At 49.5% G+C, this 19,949-nt stretch overlaps 1 protein-coding gene across 3 annotated transcripts; it reads right to left on the bottom strand.

The window, feature by feature from the left end:
• Positions 1-12,533: 12,533 nt before the first annotated feature.
• On the bottom strand, positions 12,534-19,075 carry MYC (MYC proto-oncogene, bHLH transcription factor). 3 transcript variants are annotated; one of them, XM_035126072.3, is made up of 3 exons: positions 18,159-19,075; positions 15,940-16,672; positions 12,534-13,770 (listed from the first exon to the last, which is right to left on the bottom strand). In XM_035126072.3, exons 2-3 carry the CDS (start codon positions 16,652-16,654, stop codon positions 13,208-13,210), a joined length of 1,278 nt encoding a protein of 425 aa, XP_034981963.1. In that variant the 5' UTR covers positions 16,655-16,672; positions 18,159-19,075; the 3' UTR covers positions 12,534-13,207. The 3 variants fall into 3 exon arrangements, with proteins under 3 accessions (XP_034981963.1, XP_060133602.1, XP_034981964.1); XM_060277619.2 differs by lacking the exon at positions 18,159-19,075 and adding an exon at positions 17,237-17,641; XM_035126073.3 differs by lacking the exon at positions 18,159-19,075 and adding an exon at positions 16,888-17,272.
• Positions 19,076-19,949: the final 874 nt, after the last annotated feature.

Raw genomic sequence — 19,949 nt, 5'->3', positions numbered from 1 at the left:
CTGACTGAGTTGCCCCAGTCACTCTGGGTGGCTATAAAAATAATAATAAAACATTAAACATTAAAAAGAAAACTTTCCCATTCAGGGCTTCCTTCAGATGCCTTCTAAAGATGCCTACTTAACTTATCTCCTTGGCTCAGGGGTCCCATAACTCCATAACCCTCTGACATTTCTCCCATGAAAATAGGGACATCCTAAGGAAAAGCGGGACATTCCAGGATCAAATCAGAAACCGGGATAACTTCTGTAAATCCACGATGGTCCCTGGAAAATAGGGACACTTGGAGGGTCTGCAGGACAGGAGGGCCTTGAGGGTAAGCAGTGGTGGGAATGTGGCCTGAAAATGAATCAATATAGTAGAGAGGGGGCAGAAAAGGTCCCTGGGGCAACAACACCAAGAGCTATTCCATCCTGCCTTCCCTTTTAGTAAAGGTAAAGGGACCCCTGACTGTTAGGTCCAGTCGTGGACGACTCTGGGGTTGCGGCGCTCATCTCGCTTTACTGGCTGAGGGAGCTGGCGTACAGCTTCCGGGTCATGTGGCCAGCATGACTAAACCAATTCTGGCGAACCAGAGCAGCGCACGGAAACGCCTTTTACCTTCCCGCTGGAGCGGTACCTATTTATCTACTTGAACTTTGACATGCTTTCAAACTGTTAGGTTGGCAGGAGCAGGGACTGAACAACGGGAGCTCACCCCGTTGCGGGGATTCAAACCGCTGACCTTCTGATCGGCAAGCCCTAGGCTCAGCGGTTTAACCCACAGCGCCACCCGCGTCTTTTAAGCCTTCCTTTTTAAAAAGCCTCCTTAAATCCACTGGGAACGATAAACGCGCTTTCTATGAACCCGACTTCTGACTCATTCTCTTTAATTGCGGTTTGCAAGGACAACACATCCTACAAACATTAAACAAAACAAAACAAAAAAACGGTGCTGAGCAAACATTGCCCCCAGAATAAACCAGGGTGGATTTTGTTTTGTTTGCTTGCTTGCTTCCCTCCTGCCTCTCCACCCGCCACCCCCCCACCCCGCCCCCGTGCCACTGCGAAGCATGTTCCCTGCCACACCGCAGAATTGCAAAAGGAAGTGTCAGCTGCGCCTTGATGGCAGGCTGCGGGTGCCTCGTTCTGTGATTAGATGCCTGCATGCATTAAGAGCCGTGTGTAATTCGCCTCAAATGAAAGAGGCTTCCAGGAGGAAATTAAAAGGAAAGTCAAAGACCCGGCGGTTTGCCTCCATTTAATTTTGCATGATCAAAGCATGCGGGCCTCCGGGGCACAGCCAGGTTTTCCTTTATTATTTATTTATTTATTTATTTATTTATTTATTTCCCTGGTGCGCGAGGCTGAGGATGCTGGTGCGCCATGTAAACTAAAAAGAACGAAATGCAAATGCGACCTGAGCCCTCTTCCCCATCGTGCTTCTGTATAATGCCAGCATAGCACCTGCAGGAACGTAGGAAGCAGCAGCAGTCTAACCTATGCTCCCATATAGCTCAATATTGTCTGCACTGATCGGTAGACAGGAGGCATTCCGAGCCCTGTCTGGAGATGCGGGGGACTCAGTTCTGATGGACTGGTGAAGGCTCTGACGGACGGATTGATAACTGACCCGCCACGGACACCTCCCTTGTTCTCTTAAGATGACAACAGCATCCACCTGAGACTTGCCAGAACTAAGTTCTGGTGAGTTCCAGCTGAAAAAAAGCCCTGTTTATATCCCACCTTCGCTCCAAGGAGCTCAAGGTGGTATACCTGGTTCTTCCTCTCCCCAGTTCACCCTCACAAAAACCCTGTGAGGTAGGTTAGGCTAAGAGACAGGACCGCCCCAAGCCCCTTACAAGCCTTATGGCTGAGTAGATGCTAGAGCAGGGGTCAGCAAACCTTTTCAGCAGGGGGCCGGTCCACTGTCCCTCAGACCTTGGGGGGGGGGGCGGACTATATTTTGAAAAAAATTAATAATGAACGAATTCCTATGCTCCACAAATAACCCAGAGGTGCATTTTAAATAAAAGCACACATTCTACTCATGTAAAAACACGCTGATTCCCGGACCGTCCATGGACCGAATTTAGAGGGTGATTGGGCCAGATCCGGCGCCCGGGCCTTAGTTTGCCTACCCATGTGCTACTAGAGCCTTGGGTGCACCAGGTTTTCGTCCAACACTGTAACCACTACCCAACACTGCCCTTTCCTTACTAAACACCTGACATTATTCTACAGTAGGGTATGTATGACTTGTCTAAAGCTGTGCAGAGTACATTTCCTGAACGGTTCCCCCCCCCCTCTTCCTGTGCTATTCCTGTCTTCCATACTCATGCGAATACAAAGGAAGTTAAAAGGGCTAATTAGTTGAGCAGGTTTACTTTCATCCCTTGAGACTCCTTAATAAAATATCCAGACACAGCTAGTTTTCAACCATCCGAAGACTTAGGTTTTTTAAAAAAATATCTTAATACGCTGCATCTAAATATATTTTTCCCGCCCCACCTCTTCATCCTACAGGGAAATCAATGTGGCACATCACTTGCAAAGAAAATTCCACGTGACCCTAAGGGAGAGCTTAGTGACACAAATACAAATAATGTTATTTTAGGATTGCCAACCCATCTGGGGTGTGTGTGAGTGGGTGGGTGGAATCACTGGGCTATGTTTTATCGATCCCCCAAGACCAGGCGTCGGCAACCTACGGCCCATGGGCCAAAAGCAGCCCATGGGGGTCATTTAACCGGGCCCATGAGCCACCGCCAAACCAAGCTGCCCGCTCGGTGAGTCCCCACGCGCAGTGCTAAACTGGTGCAGTGCAATGCGGCGACTCGCTTCCGCAGGCGCAGATGCCAAAAATCACGTCTGCACAGACGCAGATGCTGGAAATCGTGGGCGCATGTGCAATCCAGCCCACGGAGGGATCTCCGCTGGAGTGAGCTGGCCGAGGCAAGGTAAACCCTTACCCCAAACCCACCTTCTTAGGTTGGAAGATTTGGGACAGACAAAAGAAAGTATTTCTTCACACATGGCACAAACTATTCACGCCCATAAGAGGCAGGGGCCGCCCAAGCTGGATGGCTTTAAAAGAGGATTAGGGAAATGTCTGGAGGTTGCGATCAATGGCTAGTATCCACAGTGGCTATGTTCTACCTCACTCAGGTATTCAGGAGGCAGCAATGTCTTGAATACCAGTTGCTAAAGGGGAGAGCACCCTTTAATTTGCGCTAGATTGTTAAGGGTGGCAAGAGTTGTTTGGAAGCCCTCATTCTGTTTTCAGAGGTACATTCTCAAAGTGGTAAGCAATGCAGACCCTTCAAGTATCCCTATTTTCCAGGGACAGTCCTGGATTTACAGTCAGAAGCTATTCCTTAGGACACCTGTATTTCTTCAGAGAAATGTTGGAGGGTATGGTAGGATGTCCCTATTTTCATTGGAGGGTCTGGAGTTATGCGACCCCCAAGCCAAGGAGATAAGTAACTATGCAATCTTAAGAAGACATCTGAAGGCAGTCCTGTATTGGGAGGTGTTTTTTAAATATTTTATTATGTTTCTCTATAAGCTAGAAGCCACCCACAGTGGCTTGGGCAATTCATCAGATGAACGAGGTATAAGTAATAAAATTGTTGTTGAATAGAACGTCCCTATTTTCATTGCAGAAATGTTGGAGGGTATGCAACCAATCCCTCTTTCCAATGAACTCTGGGAATTGTAGCTCTGGGAGGGGAATAGGGGTCTACTAGCAATTCTCAGCATCCCTAAGAAACGACAGTTCAGGTCCTGTTTATGTACGCGACGACAGTGGCAAGAATGATATCTGCCCAGGGTTGGAAGGAAGAGAGAAGCCCACTGAAAGAAGAATGGATATCAAAATTGATGGGCTATGCAGAAATGGCGAAATTGACCGGGAAGATTAGGCACCAAGAAGATAAAAAATTTAAAAACGAATGGGTTAATTTTGTAGAATATATGAAAGAGCATTGCAAATATTTAAAAACGCTAGCAGGCTTGGATTAACATTTGTAACATAATTAACAATGCAGTGTATTGAAAAGGGAGATTTAAAAGATTAGATAAAAGCAGAAAGTTGCAGAAAAGATGAGAGATAAAAGATAGAAACCGGGGAAGGGGGGGGAAGGAAGGCAGGGGGTTGGAAGAACCCCTACATAAATAATGAAATTCTTATGGATGAATGCAAATAATATTGTATGTAAAAATCTTTAAAATAAAATACTTTAATAAAAAAGAAGAAGAAGAAACGACAGTTCCCGGGATTAGTTGGGAGAACTCAAGACTGTTTAAAGTGGTCAAATGTTTAGTGCAGATGGGGCCAAACTGAATACAGAGCCAAGTCTTGGCTGACAGCTGGTGAGTGTGGTCTCCCTAACTGAAAGCCCACTTTTATTTAGCTACAGTGGTACCTTGGTTCTCGAATGGTTTGGCTCCCAAAAAAATTGGCTCCCGAACCCGCAAACCCGGAAGTAAGTGTTCCGGTTTGCGAATGTTTTTCAGAAGCCGAACGTCTGGCGCAGCTTCCGATTGAGTGCAGGAAGCTCCTGAAGCCAATTATTTTGCATTCTTTCTGTGGTACCCCTGTGGGGCTCAAGAGCCCAGTTATGTCACCCGGCAGCCGGCAGCCCTTCACCCCTTTTTGAACACCCACCCTTGTGGAGTGTTCCCTCAGCCTCCTCCCCTCTCCCCTCTCCTTGGGAGTCCTTTGGGCAGCCTCTGCTGCCACCCCTGGTCTCTGAGCTCCTTCTTTGTCACCTGAAGCCATGGGTTCAAGTCCTACCCTCCAGAGCAGGAGAAATTTAAAGCTCTCTCTCTCTCTCTCTCTCTCTCTCTCTCTCTCTCTCTCTCTCTCTCTCTCTCTCTCTCTCTGTGTGTGTGTGTGTGTGTGTGTGTGTGAATGCATGCATATATTTATAACAGCATTGGCCCTAGATTTACTTTGACTACCTTTTTTCAACATCCTTTCCCTCTCCTGGAATCCTTGCTTATCTTTCTGCCAGTGGGCAACACCAACTTCTCCATTCTGCCTTGTGAATTGTTTTCCGGTTAAATTTGCAATTCAAGAAAAAAAGCAAGGGCATTTAGCCTGGAGCCTAAATTCCTCCCATTGTCAGGGAGTGACATCACATCAGCATCCCCATCTGGAAATGAAGGAATACCAGATCTAATGTCTGTGCTTGGCATGTATACAGTATCTTCTTGCAATTTCCCAAGCCGAGCCCCATTTATTGTCTGTACATTTAGAAGTCATCTCCCTTCGTCTTTGTGTGCATGATTTTTTCTTTTCTTTTCTGGCCAATGCAGTGATTAACTGCAGCAGTTTAAGCCTGCCCATCTTGCATTCAGTTGTAAGAATTGCAAATCTCTGTGCAATAATCTTCCTGGCGATTCAGTTCCTGGGGATGGATGTACGGTAACTGTGAAGGGGAAACAGGATGGTTGGCGCAGTGCGATTGCACCAGCAGGAACATAGGATTATCCCTGCCAGTGCATTTGCACTGTGCTGAGCATCCCACAAGCTCCCCCCTCCTCCCCGCAATGAGCAACAGCAGCCCACCTTCTGGGAAGCTAGCATAGCAGCTCTGCCTCACCCTCTTCCATTCTGTCCGTCCTTTGCCGTAGCCTTACTCAGCTTCCATTTAATCCTCACAACAACCCTGCGAGGTAGGCGAGACTGAGAGATTGTAACAGGCCCAGGGTTACCTACCAAGCTTTATCTCCCACTGAGATAATGAGAGAAATGAGATCTCCCACTGTCCTAATCCAATGTGTGGTGAGACCGTAGGGCTTTAAGTAAGTGTTTCTCATAATAATAATAATAATAATAATAATAATAATAATAATATTTCATAGAATCATAGAGTTGGAAGAGTCCACAAGGGCCATCCAGTCCAACCCCCTGCCAAGCCATCAAAGCATTCTTGACATATGCCTGTCAAGCCTCTGCTTAAAGAACCTCCAAAGAAGGAGACTCCACCACACTCCTTGGTAGCAAATTCCACTGCCGAACAGCTCTTACTGTCAGGAAGTTCTTCCTAATGTTTAGGTGGAATCTTCTTTCTTGTAGTTTGAATCCATCGTTCTGTGGCCGCTTCTCTGGAGCAGCAAAAAACAACCTTTCACCCTCTTCTATATGACATCCTTTTATATATTTGAACATGGCTATCATATCACCCCTTAACCTTCTCTTCTCCAGGCTAAACATACACAGCTCCCTAAGCCGTTCCTCTTAAGGCATCGTTTCCAGGCCTTTGACCATTTTGGTTGCCCTCTTCTGGACATGTTCCAGCTTGTCAGTATCCTTCTTGAATTGTGGTGCCCAGAACTGGACACAGTACTCCAGGTGAGGCCTGACCAGAGCAGAATACAGTGGTACTATTACTTCCCTTGATCTAGATGCTATACTGTACTCCTATTGATGCAGCCCAGAATTGCATTGGCTTTTTAAGCTGCTGCATCACACTGTTGACTCATGTCAAGTTTGTGGTCTACCAAACATGCCAAACACAGACATTAGATCTGTTATTCCTTAATTTCTCAGTGGGAGATGAAGCTTGGTAGGTGTGGTCTATCCTTTTCACATGTACTGCTCTCAAGCCAGGTGTCACCCATCCTGTATTTGTGCCTTTCATTCTTTTTGCCCAAGTGTAGTACTTTACATTTCTCCTTGTTAAAATTCATCTTGTTTGCTTTGGCCCAGTTGTCTAATCTGTTAAGGTCATTTTGAAGTGTGATCCTGTCCTCTGGGGTATTAGCCACCCCTCCCAATTTGGTGTCATCTGCAAACTTGCTCAGGATACCCTATTTATACCCTACCCATCTGGCTGGGTTTCCCCAGCCACTCTTGGTAGCTCCCAACAGAATTATAAACACTATAAAACACGATAGAAGGCGATTGGGCTGGATCTGGCCCCTTGGCCTTAGTTTGCCTGCCCATGTTATAATTTTATGTTGTTGGACTCCAGCTCCCATCAACCCCAGCCAGCATGGCCAATTATAGAATTGGGGATTGCAGTCCACCAATATCCAGAGTGGTAGTGAATGGGGGGGGCGGTTGGGTGGGAGGGGGAGCAAAGGATGCTAGTGGGAATGTAGATAAAGGCCTAGATATGCAGCCTATAATAGCCTTCACATGGAATGGGGAAGTGCAAGGCAGGCTGCAGTTGTCTGTGCTTCTTCCCCCTGGGAGTAGGGTAGAGGGGCTTATTTCTGAGTAAATCCTGACAGTAAGAGCTGTTCGGCAGTGGAATTTGCTGCCAAGAAGTGTGGTGGAGTCTCCTTCTTTGGAGGTCTTTAAGCAGAGGCTTGACAGTATGCAATTTTCCCCCTCAAAGAATTCTGGGCACTGTAGTTTAACCCTCGCAGAGTTAACAGTTCCCAGAAACCCTGAACAAACCGCAGTGCCCAGAATTCTTTGAGGGAAATAACATTTTTCAGATGCATATACACAGCCTAACACTATCTAGGAGAGGAAAGACGGGATGGTGTTGAAAGGAGGAATAAATGGCGGGTGTGCAGTGAACATTTAGTGCCCAAAGTGCTTCATATACTGTAATGCTTGCTCCGAAGTGAATCTGATTCAGTCTTCAAAGGGAGGCAAAAAAAAAAAAAAAAGCTGTCTGCATCATTTCACCTCCAGAAGACAGTCTGAAGAATCTTAACCATGGGTAAGCAAACTAAGGCCTGGGGGCCAGATCCGGCCCAATCGCCTTCTGAATCCGGTCCACGGACAGTCCGGGAATCAGCGTGTTTTTAGATGAGTAGAATATGTCCTTTTTATTTAAAATGCATCTCTGGGTTATTTGTGGGGCATAGGAATTCATTCATATTTCCCCCCCATGAAAATATGGTTTGCCCCCCACCCCACCCCACAAGGTCATAGAATCATAGAATCGCAGAGTTGGAAGAGACCACAAGGGCCATCCAGTCCAACCCCCTGCCGAGCAGGAAACACCATCAAAGCATTCTTGACATATGCCCGTCAAGCCTCTGCTTAAAGACCTCCAAAGGTCCGAGGGACAGTGGACTGGCCTCCTGCTGAAAAAATTTACCCCTGATCTTAACGCATGAAACAGGTTGAATCCCACCTGTGCTAAACATGTAAAGCAGCGTCATGCCACTTTAAACAGTTACGGCATCCCCAGAACAATTCTGGATAGTTTCTTAAGGGTGCTGGGACATGCACTTCCAGAACATGCACTCAGAGAACTGGGTCTTCCCAATAGGACGCCTGGTGCAAACTAATGACTTCCTAAAAAAAATCACTGCAATCCCCCCCCCTCCAAGCCCACAAGGCCTGGGTTGCTGTGTGTAAGAGAAACCTGGTGGACAAGCAGCAGCTAAAACAGGCCCACCAAGTCTCTGTTACACATGCCAGGTCAAGTCCTCCATCCACTATCAAGTCATGGATGGCAGTGGTCTTATGAATCCATTGACCTGGCATTGCGCAGCAGTACCTTCAGGTCGGTGGGTATCCCTTGCTGATTCCAGTATCCATCCGGTGAAGACCAGACCTGGAGGCAGGGTTGGTCCTCAAACAATGACTAAGCCTGCCGCCTCGGTAATGACATGGTCTGGTCTTAGCGTAACTCCTCCTCCTCCTACCCGTGATCACTGAGATCGGTTGTCCCAATGCCACCCCCCCCCCCCCGTGGAACCTGCCCCAGCCATTTTGCAGCCCTGACCCCTCCCCCTAAGAACAAATCAAAACACAAAAAAAACACAATCAAACAATACAAACCAAAAATAAAAAATAAATTACAAAAGTAGCAAAATTAAACAAATTCCCAAACCAACTAAACATCCAACCCAGTGCAGAGTTTTTTTTTACAAAGAACTCTGCACAGTTCAGAGTTTCATGACGTTTTATCCAACTTCCCCCTGGCCTGTTTATGTTTTAATATGCTCTTCACAGCTTTGGAGGTCTTTGAAAAGCAGTATATATAAATAAACCCTCTCTGGCACCTTTGAGGTTCTTCCCACCTTTTCATTAATCAGAACACAGAGTTCCCCCTTGAAGCAGAGAACAAATGGAAAGAAAAAAAGGTGCCCCTCTCTTTATATTAGCAAAGCTGGCGATCTGATTCAGGTGGGAGGTTAGAATAAAGCAACAATTAATGGCCATTAAGCAGATGGCTATGTTCTGCTTCCATTGCTGCAGGCTGGAGCCCCCTTTTGATGAGAGGCAGTGTGGCATAATGGTTAGAGCAGGCATAGGCAAACTCGGCCCTCCAGATGTTTTGGGACTACAACTCCCACCATCCCTAGCTACGGTAGCAGGGCCAGTGATGGGAGATGTAGTCCCAAAACATCTGGAGGGCCTAGTTTGCCTATGCCTGGGTCAAGAGTGTTGGACTGTGATCTGGGAGACCGGGGTTCGAATCTCCACTCAGCTGTGAAGCTCACAGCGTGACCTTGGAGTCAGTCACCATCTCTTAGCTTAACCTACCTTACAGGGTTGTTGTGAGGAAGGTCGAAATGTTTGCAGGATGCTGATCTTTTAAGATGGCAGCAGTTGTGCTTTGGAACTCCCTGCTTATTGACAACAGGCAGGCACCCTTTTATCTATATTGCTTTAAATGTTTGGTGATTTATTTATTTTTAAAATTTCTCTAAGCCTACCCAGACATATTACCGTATCAACCTATATTCACTTCTAACAGTGAATATAGTTTAATAATAAAGCTCATTTAGATAAAACTTTTAGCTATCTACCATTTTATTTACACTTAGGGAGAGCTTTGCGACTAAGCAGTTTAGACATCTAAAGAAATAAACAAGCATGCAAAACTCTGTAGAAACAGTTCATATTTTTTTTTTACCCCACAGCACACAGAGATGTAGGGACCCAGGTGGCGCTGTGGGTTAAACCACAGAGCCTAGGGCTTGCTGATCAGAAGGTCGGCGGTTCGAATCCCTGCGACGGGGTGAGCTCCCGTTGCTCGGTCCCAGCTCCTGCCAACCTAGCAGTTCGAAAGCACGTCAAAAATGCAAGTAGATAAATAGGAACCGCTACAGCGGGAAGGTAAACGGCGTTTCCGTGTGCTGCTCTGGTTCCCCAGAAGCGGCTTAGTCATGCTGGCCACATGACCTGGAAGCTATCCGCCGGCTCCCTCGGCCAATAATGCGAGACGAGCGCGCAACCCTAGAGTCGGTCACGACTGGACCTAATGGTCAGGGGGTCCCTTTACCTTTATCCAGAGATGCAGTTCAATTGCCGAAAAAGAAGCAACAGCATGCTCTCATTTGAAGTACATGAGAATTAAATTGATTTACTGGGGTGACTCAGGCTACCTGAACCAGTTGAACAGGTTAGTCCTTCCGAACTGTTCATTTATTTGGGATTCCTAGTAGTCCCTGCCTTCAGACGGGTAGAAAAGGTATTATACCAAGAGAGATCCTTCTCCGCAGCAGATCAAAAAGGGTGAAATGAAGAAGGGAAACTTATTGGGAAGTGTCTTGGCCCCATCCTAAGCACGCTTGTGGTAACATCTGCTGCATTTTGTGGGACCCCCTCCTAAGCATGCCTGCCTGGTTGGTGCTAACTGCTTACTCCTAAAGAAGTTGATAAGACTACAACTCCCATCATCCCCGACTATTGGCAACATTGGCTGGGAGTTCAGCAAGAGCTGGAGGGACACACATTCTACAATAGGCATCCCCAAACTGCGGCCCTCCATATGTTTTGGCCTACAACTCCCATGATCCCTAGCTAACAGGACCAGTGGTCAGGGATGATGGGAATTGTAGTCCATCTGGAGGGCCGAAGTTTGGGGAAGCCTGTTCTACACCCATGTACAGAATCTGAACCCGGGCCCCGGGCTTCATCATGCAGTGCACTTCCTCTGCCAGAGTTTAATGGTTTCTCCCGTCACCTTTTAACTTGTTGGAAGCCACCCAGGGTGGCTGGGGGGGGGGCGGGGGCGGGTAACCCAGTCAGAGGGGTGGCATATAAATATTATTATTCCTGGAATCAAAAGAACACACAGCAGGAACTGGCTGTCGTTTTCGGTTGGAGTGGATGGTAACCCCAGGCCCTGAACCCTCCCCTCCTTTGTTTTAAAGTCCGTTTGTTATTATTAAGAGAATATTTTATACCTTTTTATGGGAACCACCATATAGGAAGATCCATCGGGATGATTAGGATCTGTGGCCGAGTGAGGAATTTCCCGTGCCAGCAGTGTTCTGCCCGGACATTGAGGTCCAGTGCCGAGGGCCTTCTGGCGGTTCTCTCACTGCGAGAAGCCAAGTTGCAGGGAACCAGGCAGAGGGCCTTCTCGGTAGTGGCACCCGCCCTGTGGAACGCCCTCCCACCAGATGTCAAAGAGAAAAAACTACCACTAGACTTTTAGAGGACATCTGAAGGCAGCCCTGTTTAGGGAAGCTCTTGTTTCATAAATTATTGTATTTTAATAATTCTGTTGGAAGCCGCCCAGAGAGGCTGGGGAGGCCCAGCCAGATGGGTGGGGTATAAATAATAAATTATTATTATTAAAACTCCCAGCATCCTCGGCTCAGCCAGAGATGCAATGGGCACGTAGCATTTTCAGAGTCTCAAGACAGGTAAAAATCATGTATTGCAAGTTCCCCTCTATTGGCCTTACAGGTGCCATTTTCCAAAGCTGAGGGATTTCGCAGAGTGGTTTAGCAGCTAATTTCCTCTTCTATGAACATTTGGCTGTTGATACACTCAAAAGATGTCACCACAGTCCACTAGGGCTAAAGAACGCACACTGTATGTGAGACGTTCTGGTTTGCATAACAGCAAATAAAAACTTCCTGCTATATATATTTTTTAATTGGAAGCGTGCTGGAAATGGTATGCAAATGATGTGTAAATACAGGCACACACACTGCCCGGACTTGCAGAAAGCATTGTTTAGGTAAAACTGGGAATTGCTTATTGTCTGATACTGTAGAGACAAGCAGCCAGTGTAACCCAGGAATGGGAAATCTGTAGAGGGTGAACTCCCAACTCCCATCAGCCCAAACCAATATGGCTGTTGGTCAGGGATGATGGGAGTTGTAGTCCAGAAATATCTGGAGAGGGGGCCCACAAGGCTCTCCAACTTGTGAGCCGAGAATAGTGAGCTGGTTGGAGCCATGTTTTAAGGAAGCTATTACCGCTGATCAGCCATGCAATATTAGAGCATTGCTTTCAGCCACATGGAATTGTAGAGTTGAAAAGGACCCCGAGGATCACCTAGTTCAGCCCCTGCAATGCAGGATTCGAACCTGCAACCTCAGCATTATTCAGCTCCACGCTCTAACCAACCGAGCTATCCAGGTGTAAATTGGGTGGATACTTCCATTGCTTAAACCAGAGCTTCTCAAACCTGGACCCCCAGCTGTTTTCGGACTACAACTCCCATCATCCTTAGCCGGCCAGGGATGTTGGGAACTGTAGTCCAAAAACAGCTGGAGTCCCAAGTTTGGGAAACCCTGGGTTAAAAAGCCACTTATTGCTGCTGGTTGCGGTACTTCCTGGGAATTATACCTTTAGAAATCCAAAGGCAAAGAAAAACTTGCAAGCCATAGCTGCTTACAATTTAGGGCAAATATTTTATTTTTTCTAGAAACACAAAATAAAATCATTTATTTCTTTAAAAAAAATTGACAAAAAGATACTTAAATAAAAACGACCAAAGGTTTCTGTGAAATGTTATGGCACGAAAAGGTTCAAGACAATTATAAATTCAGTTGCCACAACCGACTAAGCATTGCAGGTTTTTTTTAAATTTTTCTATAAAGATTTTTTTTTAATAAAGATATGTACAGGTCATTAGGCTGCGTAAATATATTTACAGATGTGGTGACGTCTCTGCATCACCTGTAAATCACCTTAAGAAAGGAAGGAAGGAAAGGGGGACGGGACGCTTTAAATACAAAAAGAAAAAGTTTAAGAGGAAATGTTCATCCCCCCCAAAGCATGAAGAAGATTCCCGCCCAAAGTTTGATCAGTTCAGAGGCAGTATTGAGGTTCCGGCCAGCCCTGCACCAAGGGCAGGCCAAGGTTGTGTAGTTGTTGAGCATGCAATTGCAGTAATTCCGCTTTCCACACATTGTTGAGTCCATCAGTACATAGTCTTTGTTTTGTCTTTTTAAAAAAAAGCACAAAAGTTCTTACACTTCCCCCCTCAAATGATGTCCATCCCAATCTACAGACGTCTCCCCTTTCCAACACTCGTGCTTTTTTTTGTTTTGTTTTGTTTTTCAAACACAAGAGTTCCTGAGCTGCTGGAGTTTGCTTTTCAGCTGCTCCTGCCGCCTCCTCAGCTGTTCCTTTTCCGCTAACAGTCTGTGCTCGTCCGACTGGATGGACAAGACGTACTCCGTGGCCTTTTTGAGGATGACTACCTTGGGGGCCTTCTCGTTGTTGGCCACTTCGGGGATCTGGTCTCGCAGCGCGAAGAAACTCAGCTTGAGCTCGTTCCGCCGCTGGCGCTCCAAGACGTTGTGTGTCCTCCTCTTGTCATTCTCTTCGGAGTCCGAGGTGCGCGGGCTCGAGCACTTGCGGTTGTTGCTGATCTGTTTGAGGACTCTGCCACTGTCCAACTTTAGCCGCTTGGCGGACGGGTACTCAACTCGGGTGGACGGAGGGGCAGCGTAGTTGTGCTGGTGGATGGGGACATGACACCGCTTGAGGACCAGGGGGCTGTGGTGGGGCTTCCTGTGCGTACCGGACTCCGATTTCCTCGATGTGGGCTGCCTTTTCTCTACTGTAACCACATCAATTTCTTCCTCCTCCTCTTCCTCTTCTTGCTCCTCTTCCTCTTCTGGGGAAAAAACAAATGAACATAAGGTAAGTATTTAAAAAAAAACAGCCTATTTACAGTTATATAAGTCAGACAAGTGTTTCCCAAACTCTGCAGTTTCCAGCTGGTTTTGGACTACAATTCCCATCATCCATGACCACTGGTCCTGCTCTCTAGGGATGATGGGAGTTGTAGCCCCAAAGCAGCTGGGAAAACCCAGCCGGGGAAAAAAATATATTGCCCTGTTTTCAGGAGCAAGTCTGCATTCTCCCTTTCTTGCAGGGAACTGTAATTTTGTTATGCAATGAAAGAAAGATGGTTGTTTAAATGGCATTGCACTCCTCAGAGGACTGTTAACCGACTCCTGGCTTTCAGATCTCCCCATGTTGAAATTGCAGGATTGCACAACTCTGGAGCAGCAGTTCCACCAAAGACAGTAGCCGAGCGTTTGGTTCAGTTTTTCGCCCATGGGAGGAAACCCCCTTAGCTTGCCTCCTCTACTAGCAGAACTTGCGAACAGGAGGATCCCCATAAGGGCAGGTGGGAATTCCTGGCAAAGCACCCCAAAACTGCTGTTGGCCATGCCCCCCAACTGCCCTGTTCACACGTGACGTGCCAAGCCTGGTACCTATGGAAGGTCAGGACTGCTTGCGTTGGGAAAAGATGCACTGTGAGAATCGGGACAGGTTGGTGCAAGCGCTCAAGGCAGGAGGAGAGTGACAGCAATGAAGGTGCTGCAGCCACACCCTTAAAAGCTTACACAACATGCAGGCTGGGATTCTTCAGAGCACCTTTAAAACTTTCTCCTACTCCACCCCAGAAATTCCTCTGCACCTGTTAAACTGTGCTCCCTAACTCTCTCCCGGTTTACTCTTCAACCACCACGTGGGAAATCCAAGTAGGAGATATATTTGATTACAGGGTAGCCCGTGGGTTTAAAATTCCCGCTCCAACGACCTGCCCTGACCCCATTATGAAATCCAAGCAGTATGGGCGGCCTCCTCGCCCCCATTCCTCCCTGGTCTACTTTTCCCAGGAAATTCAATTCCTGGGAAGCCCAGCCATGTGTGTTGCTAACGTGGCATTTAAAAAAAAAAGGAAGGAGAAAAAGAGATGAGAACACGCACATATGCTAAAAGGGGGAGGTGCTGAGTAACTTGAAATTATTTTTTAAAAAATTGGAAAGGGGAGGGGGAGAGAGAAGGAAAGACGAAGATATTCATATCAGCCAGTGCATGGCGTAAAAGGAATACAACACATTCCATTAGGATTTAGTTATCTCAAAGGTTAAACAGAAGTTCCAGTGTGAATAAACCCAGGAAAAAACTAATGTGTTAGCTGTTCTCCCCAGCCAGGGAAAGTCCCCGGTACCAAAACATTTGGAAAGCAGGTAAATGAGAGTCCGTGCCTATTATTCTGTGAACAGAGTTTTCTTTTTAAAATGTATGTCACCACTGAAGATCACAGCCAAACCTAACTTCACCAAGAAGAGTTTGTTCCTCTCTCCTCCCACAGTTTATTGAGCCTGGATAGGATGCAGTATGACTTTTAAGAGTCATATTTCTAGGTTTCAAGTCCTAGGCTTAAGCATGAATCTCCACCCCCCCCCCAAGGATCAGTGTTCCCATCTGCACAATGGGAACATTCATTCACAAACATGCAATAGGAGGGGCCAGGGATGGCAAATGGCTGGAATTCCCCCCCCCTGCTAAAAGGCAGCTGACCGCTTCATATGCCCTGGGTGAAGTTGGCTGCAGAACTGGGTTTGTAAGAGGGCCAAGTAGGAGGTAACCAACCCTACAGATAACCGTGAAATCAATGGAACTAAGTTAGCTACCTCCATTCATCTCAATGGGTCTACTCTGAGGAGGGCCAGCATTGGTTGCAACCTTAAGTCTGTATTGAAAGGAAAGTGGCTTCACCCCTCTTTCCAATTCCCCTAACTGCTTGAAAACGGGCAAGCACCCAATATTTCAAGCCTTTCTAATCCTTACCAAGTGTCTAAGTGGACTCTTTCCCCCCTGACAACCCCAAATTGCTTAGCCCTGCTCTTCCTCTCCAACTCTGGAACCCCCCACCTGCATATTTAGGGTCACTGCAGTCAATGCATTAACCCCCCCCCCCGAAAAAAAAGAAAGGATGTCCAGAGGAGGAAGTATCGACAGCGCTGCTGCTGCTGCTGCTGCTCACCAGAGTCGCTGCTGGTGGTGGGCGGCGTGTCCTGCCCCAACAAGGGAGCCGGGCTAGGCTCCGGGGAGGCGACCTCGACTTTAGGGGACTTCTCGCTCAGCGGGTACGGAAAGACGACGGACGGGTCGATGCACTCGGCAGCGGTGGCGCCCAGGTCTTGCAGGTAGGCGCTGCTGGGAGAAGCGGCGGCGGAAGAGGCAGCAGACGAGGAAGCCGAGGAGGAGGAGACGGCGAGCGCCGTCGGAGAAGGCTGCGGGAGGCTGCTGCTGCTGCGCGCCGCGGCCGCGCCGTCCCTCCGGGCGGCTTGGTAGGAGGCGAGCTTCTCGGAGACGACCTGCTGGAGCTTGGCGGCGGTGGAGCCTCCGCTCCACATGCAGTCCTGGATGATGATGGACTTGACGAAGGCGTCGTCGTCCGGGTCGCAGATGAAGCTCTGGTTGACCACGTCGCTGCCCAGCAGCTCCGTCACCATCTCCAGCTGGTCGGCGCTGGACGGGAAGCAGCCCGAGCGGCGGCTGGGCGACAGAGGCGGCGTGGGCAGCAGCTCGAACTTCTTCCAGATGTCCTCCGACGGCGCGGGCGGCTGCAGCTCGCAGCCGCGGTGGTGCCCCGTCAGGTAGAAGTTCTCCTCCTCGTCTTCGAAGTAGAAGTACGGCTGCACCGAGTCATAGTCGTAATCGTAAGCCCGGCTGAAGCCCGGCACCGTCAGAGGCATGGTGGCTGGGGACAGTGCCTAGAAGGGGCGGGGAAAAGACGGGGGACCGGTTAGCTGTGGGCTGCTGCGGGGCCCCGATCCCATGCATGCCCCTCTCCGAAGAAACCCTACTACACAAGCACACGCACACAATAGCGGGGTAAAGCAACCCGGATTAACTACCCCGCGTCTGCATGCACAACCGTCGAGGCGTATGAGAACGCCTGAAAATGGGGGCGGGGAGTACGAGTTACCTAAGAGAGCAGTCAGGAAGGCAGCGCCCCCCAAAGTTAACGAGGGCCATCCCGGCTGGGATCGCACGGCGACACCCTCGCCAGGTTTCCCCGCTCAGTTCAATGCAACGCGCCCTCCGCTTCCGAGGCTGGTAAGGCGGCTTCGTTGAGTTCCCTGCTACCGGTCGGCTAAACCGCCTTCGACATGAGGAGGAGGAGGAACGGGCTCGCTAGAGTCCGGCTCCCGCCTCCTTTCCTAAGCAAAACGCCCACCCGCGGCCCCCAGGCAGCCCCCACCGTCGGCGCGCACCGAAAATCGCAATGCGCGGCGAGAGCCTTCTGGAGCGCACAATGCATTGCGAGCCTATACCTCGGACACAGAGGAAAGGATCCGGTATCTTGTGTCATCCACTCCAAGCGAGGCCCCGTCAGGCGCCCCCACCCCCCCGACGAGACACGCATAAATTTGCCCTGTGAATGAGTATCTCCAGCTGAATCCGAGAGTCCCCGGGATTCGAACCGGCGCCACCTTAAAAAAAACCAACTTGGAATTCACTCCCATCTCCTACCGCCCCCACGAGCCTGCGGCTCTCCGGCTCCCCGCCCCTTCGGAGTACAAGCGCCCCGAGGTACCGTCGTACCTCCCCCCCGCCTGCCCCACTGGAGTATATCCGGGGGTATTAACCCAGGCGGCGCCCTGGCGAAGGATCCTGCGTCCGCCAAGAGGAATGTTTCCTCTTAAGGTCTCCCTTCTCCTTCCTCCCCAAACGGGTTCGAACCAACCCTTCTGCAAGAGTCCTCTTAAGACAGCGCAACACATGAACACTCCTCTCCTCTCCACCCCGGGGCAGGCGGGCGGGGGATTAAGAGAGACCCCCCCCAATTTTCCTGAAACTGGGTCCCCACCCCAACTTCTCCACGCGCGAACCGCAAGAACAAATTACCAGCAGCTTGCAAATGCAATTTCAATGCAAAGCTTCAACAGGAGAGGAAGCGGCAGCTAGACGCTTCCACCAAGAAATCTATAGGTCCATTACTACTAACAATGCAAAATTAGTTCTTCATCAAAATCCCCCTTCTCAAAGCTCGCTGGGAGCCCGCTTCCTTTGAAAGAGAAATAAATAAAATGCGTGCCGGGCTGCTTCTCTCGGACACGCTGGAGACAACCGATCACTTTCGCCTAAGCTGACAAATTCAGATATCCCGCCTCTAAAAAAAAAATCCACGCGCACCAAGAGAGAGCAAGCGAGAGATCCCGGCAGAATATGAATAATAAAAAAGGCCGGACTTACCGGTTCCTCCCAGGTCCCGGCTAAAAAAGACTGTGGGTCGATTATTTGGAACGGTGCGGATATATCTATGAGAAAAGGGGGCCAACGAACGCAGGTAAAAAAAAAAGCCACCAAGTAGGGGACGGCAATCTGCTCGGCCCCCCTTTCCTTGTAAATCCCTCAAAAAAGGAAAAAGAAAAAGCAGTCAGTCCAAAGATCTCGGTTGTAAATCCCAGTGAGCGATGCAGCAAGCCGGGTTCGAGAAGTACTTGGTCGTGTGCGTCGGATCAGAGTCCAAAAAATAAGCCTTTAATTAAAAAAAAAAAGGAGCAGCGCCTTGGGATGTGAGAGAGAAGGAATAGGTAAGGGGCGCGCGCCAAGGCGCGCGCAGCGGGGTGACGGCGGACAGGCGCGCGCCCTCGGTGGGGTATTTATTTATTTATTTCTTCCCCGCAAAGGCGGCGGCGGCGGCAACAGTAGTAGTAAAGAGATTGTAGTAGTAGCAGCGGCGGCGCCTTCCCAAGCCGAGCCGGACCCTCCCCTCGGCTCTGCGAAAGCAAAGTAGTAATGACTCCCGAGCGCCAGGCCTTTTATAGGCTTGCCGGGCTGAGCGCTCCGCCTCCTTTTTCCCGCCAACTGTGTAGCCGAGCTTTGCATACGGGCTGCAACAAGGAGCTGGGAGGAGAGGAGGAGGGGGAGGAAACGCGCCCCTTGGAGAGGGGAGGGGGTGCCGCCTTCCCCGCTCGCTCCCTCGCTCCACCCGGGGGTGGCGGCGGGGAAAGGCTCGGAAGCCGGCGGCCAGAAGTGGGGGGGCCGATTGGGGAAGGGGTTTCGGGCTGGCAAAAAGCAATGGGGAGAGAAGGAAGGGAGGGGGGAGGGTTCCTTTGCAGAGGCGCGCCCGCAGCCAGCGCTTGGAGAGCTCGCTCGCTCTGCACTGCGTTAAAGGCTCGGGAGGAGGGGCGGTAACGGCAGCAGCTGACGCTGGGCCGGTTTAATTCAGCCCAGCCGCCTATTTCTTTACGTTACGCGCGCCCGCCGCACGGGGCCGGCGGAAGTAAACATAGTAAAAGTCTCGGGAGGTGTAGCGGCGAGCGAGCAGCGCGCCCTGCAGAGCTGCTGCGTTGTGTATATGCGCGCGCCCACCCCTGCACTTTCCCGGGGAAGAAGCGCTGGCTCGCTTTTCCGCGCGCCTTAACCGGCGTCTGCAAGGCCGGTGCGCAAGCTTGCTACCCCTTTGGGGCTTACTTGCGAGTAAGGCGTGCAAGGGATCGGGGCCTCGCGGTGCCGTCTAGTCGGCGGCTGTTGGGTGATGTTTACACACACACACACACACACACACACACCCCGCACACAAACTCTTGTCTTAGGGTGTCTGGGAGCGTTTTGTTCAGGATCCGCCCCGGTTTCTTCCGCACTGCAAAAAAAAAGCTACTTGGATATAATCCGTCTATAGTTTAGTGCTGGGGGTTTGCCATTTGTGTGGATAATTTGGCGAGTATCTCCATGCACACTTCATTACCTGGGAGTAAAGCCCCGTCGAGTTTTAATGGGGCTCACTTCCGACTAAACCTACACCACGTAGGGAGTGCAAGGCGAAAGGCTTCGCAGATCCTTTTCGGAAGCGACGCCTTCGCAGCGCAAACGCCGCCCCTCGCCCCAATTTGCTGCAAATTGCGGCGGGGCGTGTGCTTGGAAGAACGCTTTCCCGCAAGCCCTTTTGCATTTAAACTGGTTGGGTTCCCTGGAGAAATTTGGAAGGGATCCTAAACCTCCTTTGCCTGTTTGCTGCGACGCAAGTGCGGTGGGGTTGGT

Source organism: Zootoca vivipara, chromosome 8 (assembly GCF_965207765.1).
Source record: "Zootoca vivipara chromosome 8, rZooViv2.hap1.1, whole genome shotgun sequence".
In the NCBI taxonomy this organism is placed as follows: domain Eukaryota; kingdom Metazoa; phylum Chordata; class Lepidosauria; order Squamata; family Lacertidae; genus Zootoca; species Zootoca vivipara.
This window is presented reverse-complemented; position numbering and strand designations above follow the sequence as displayed.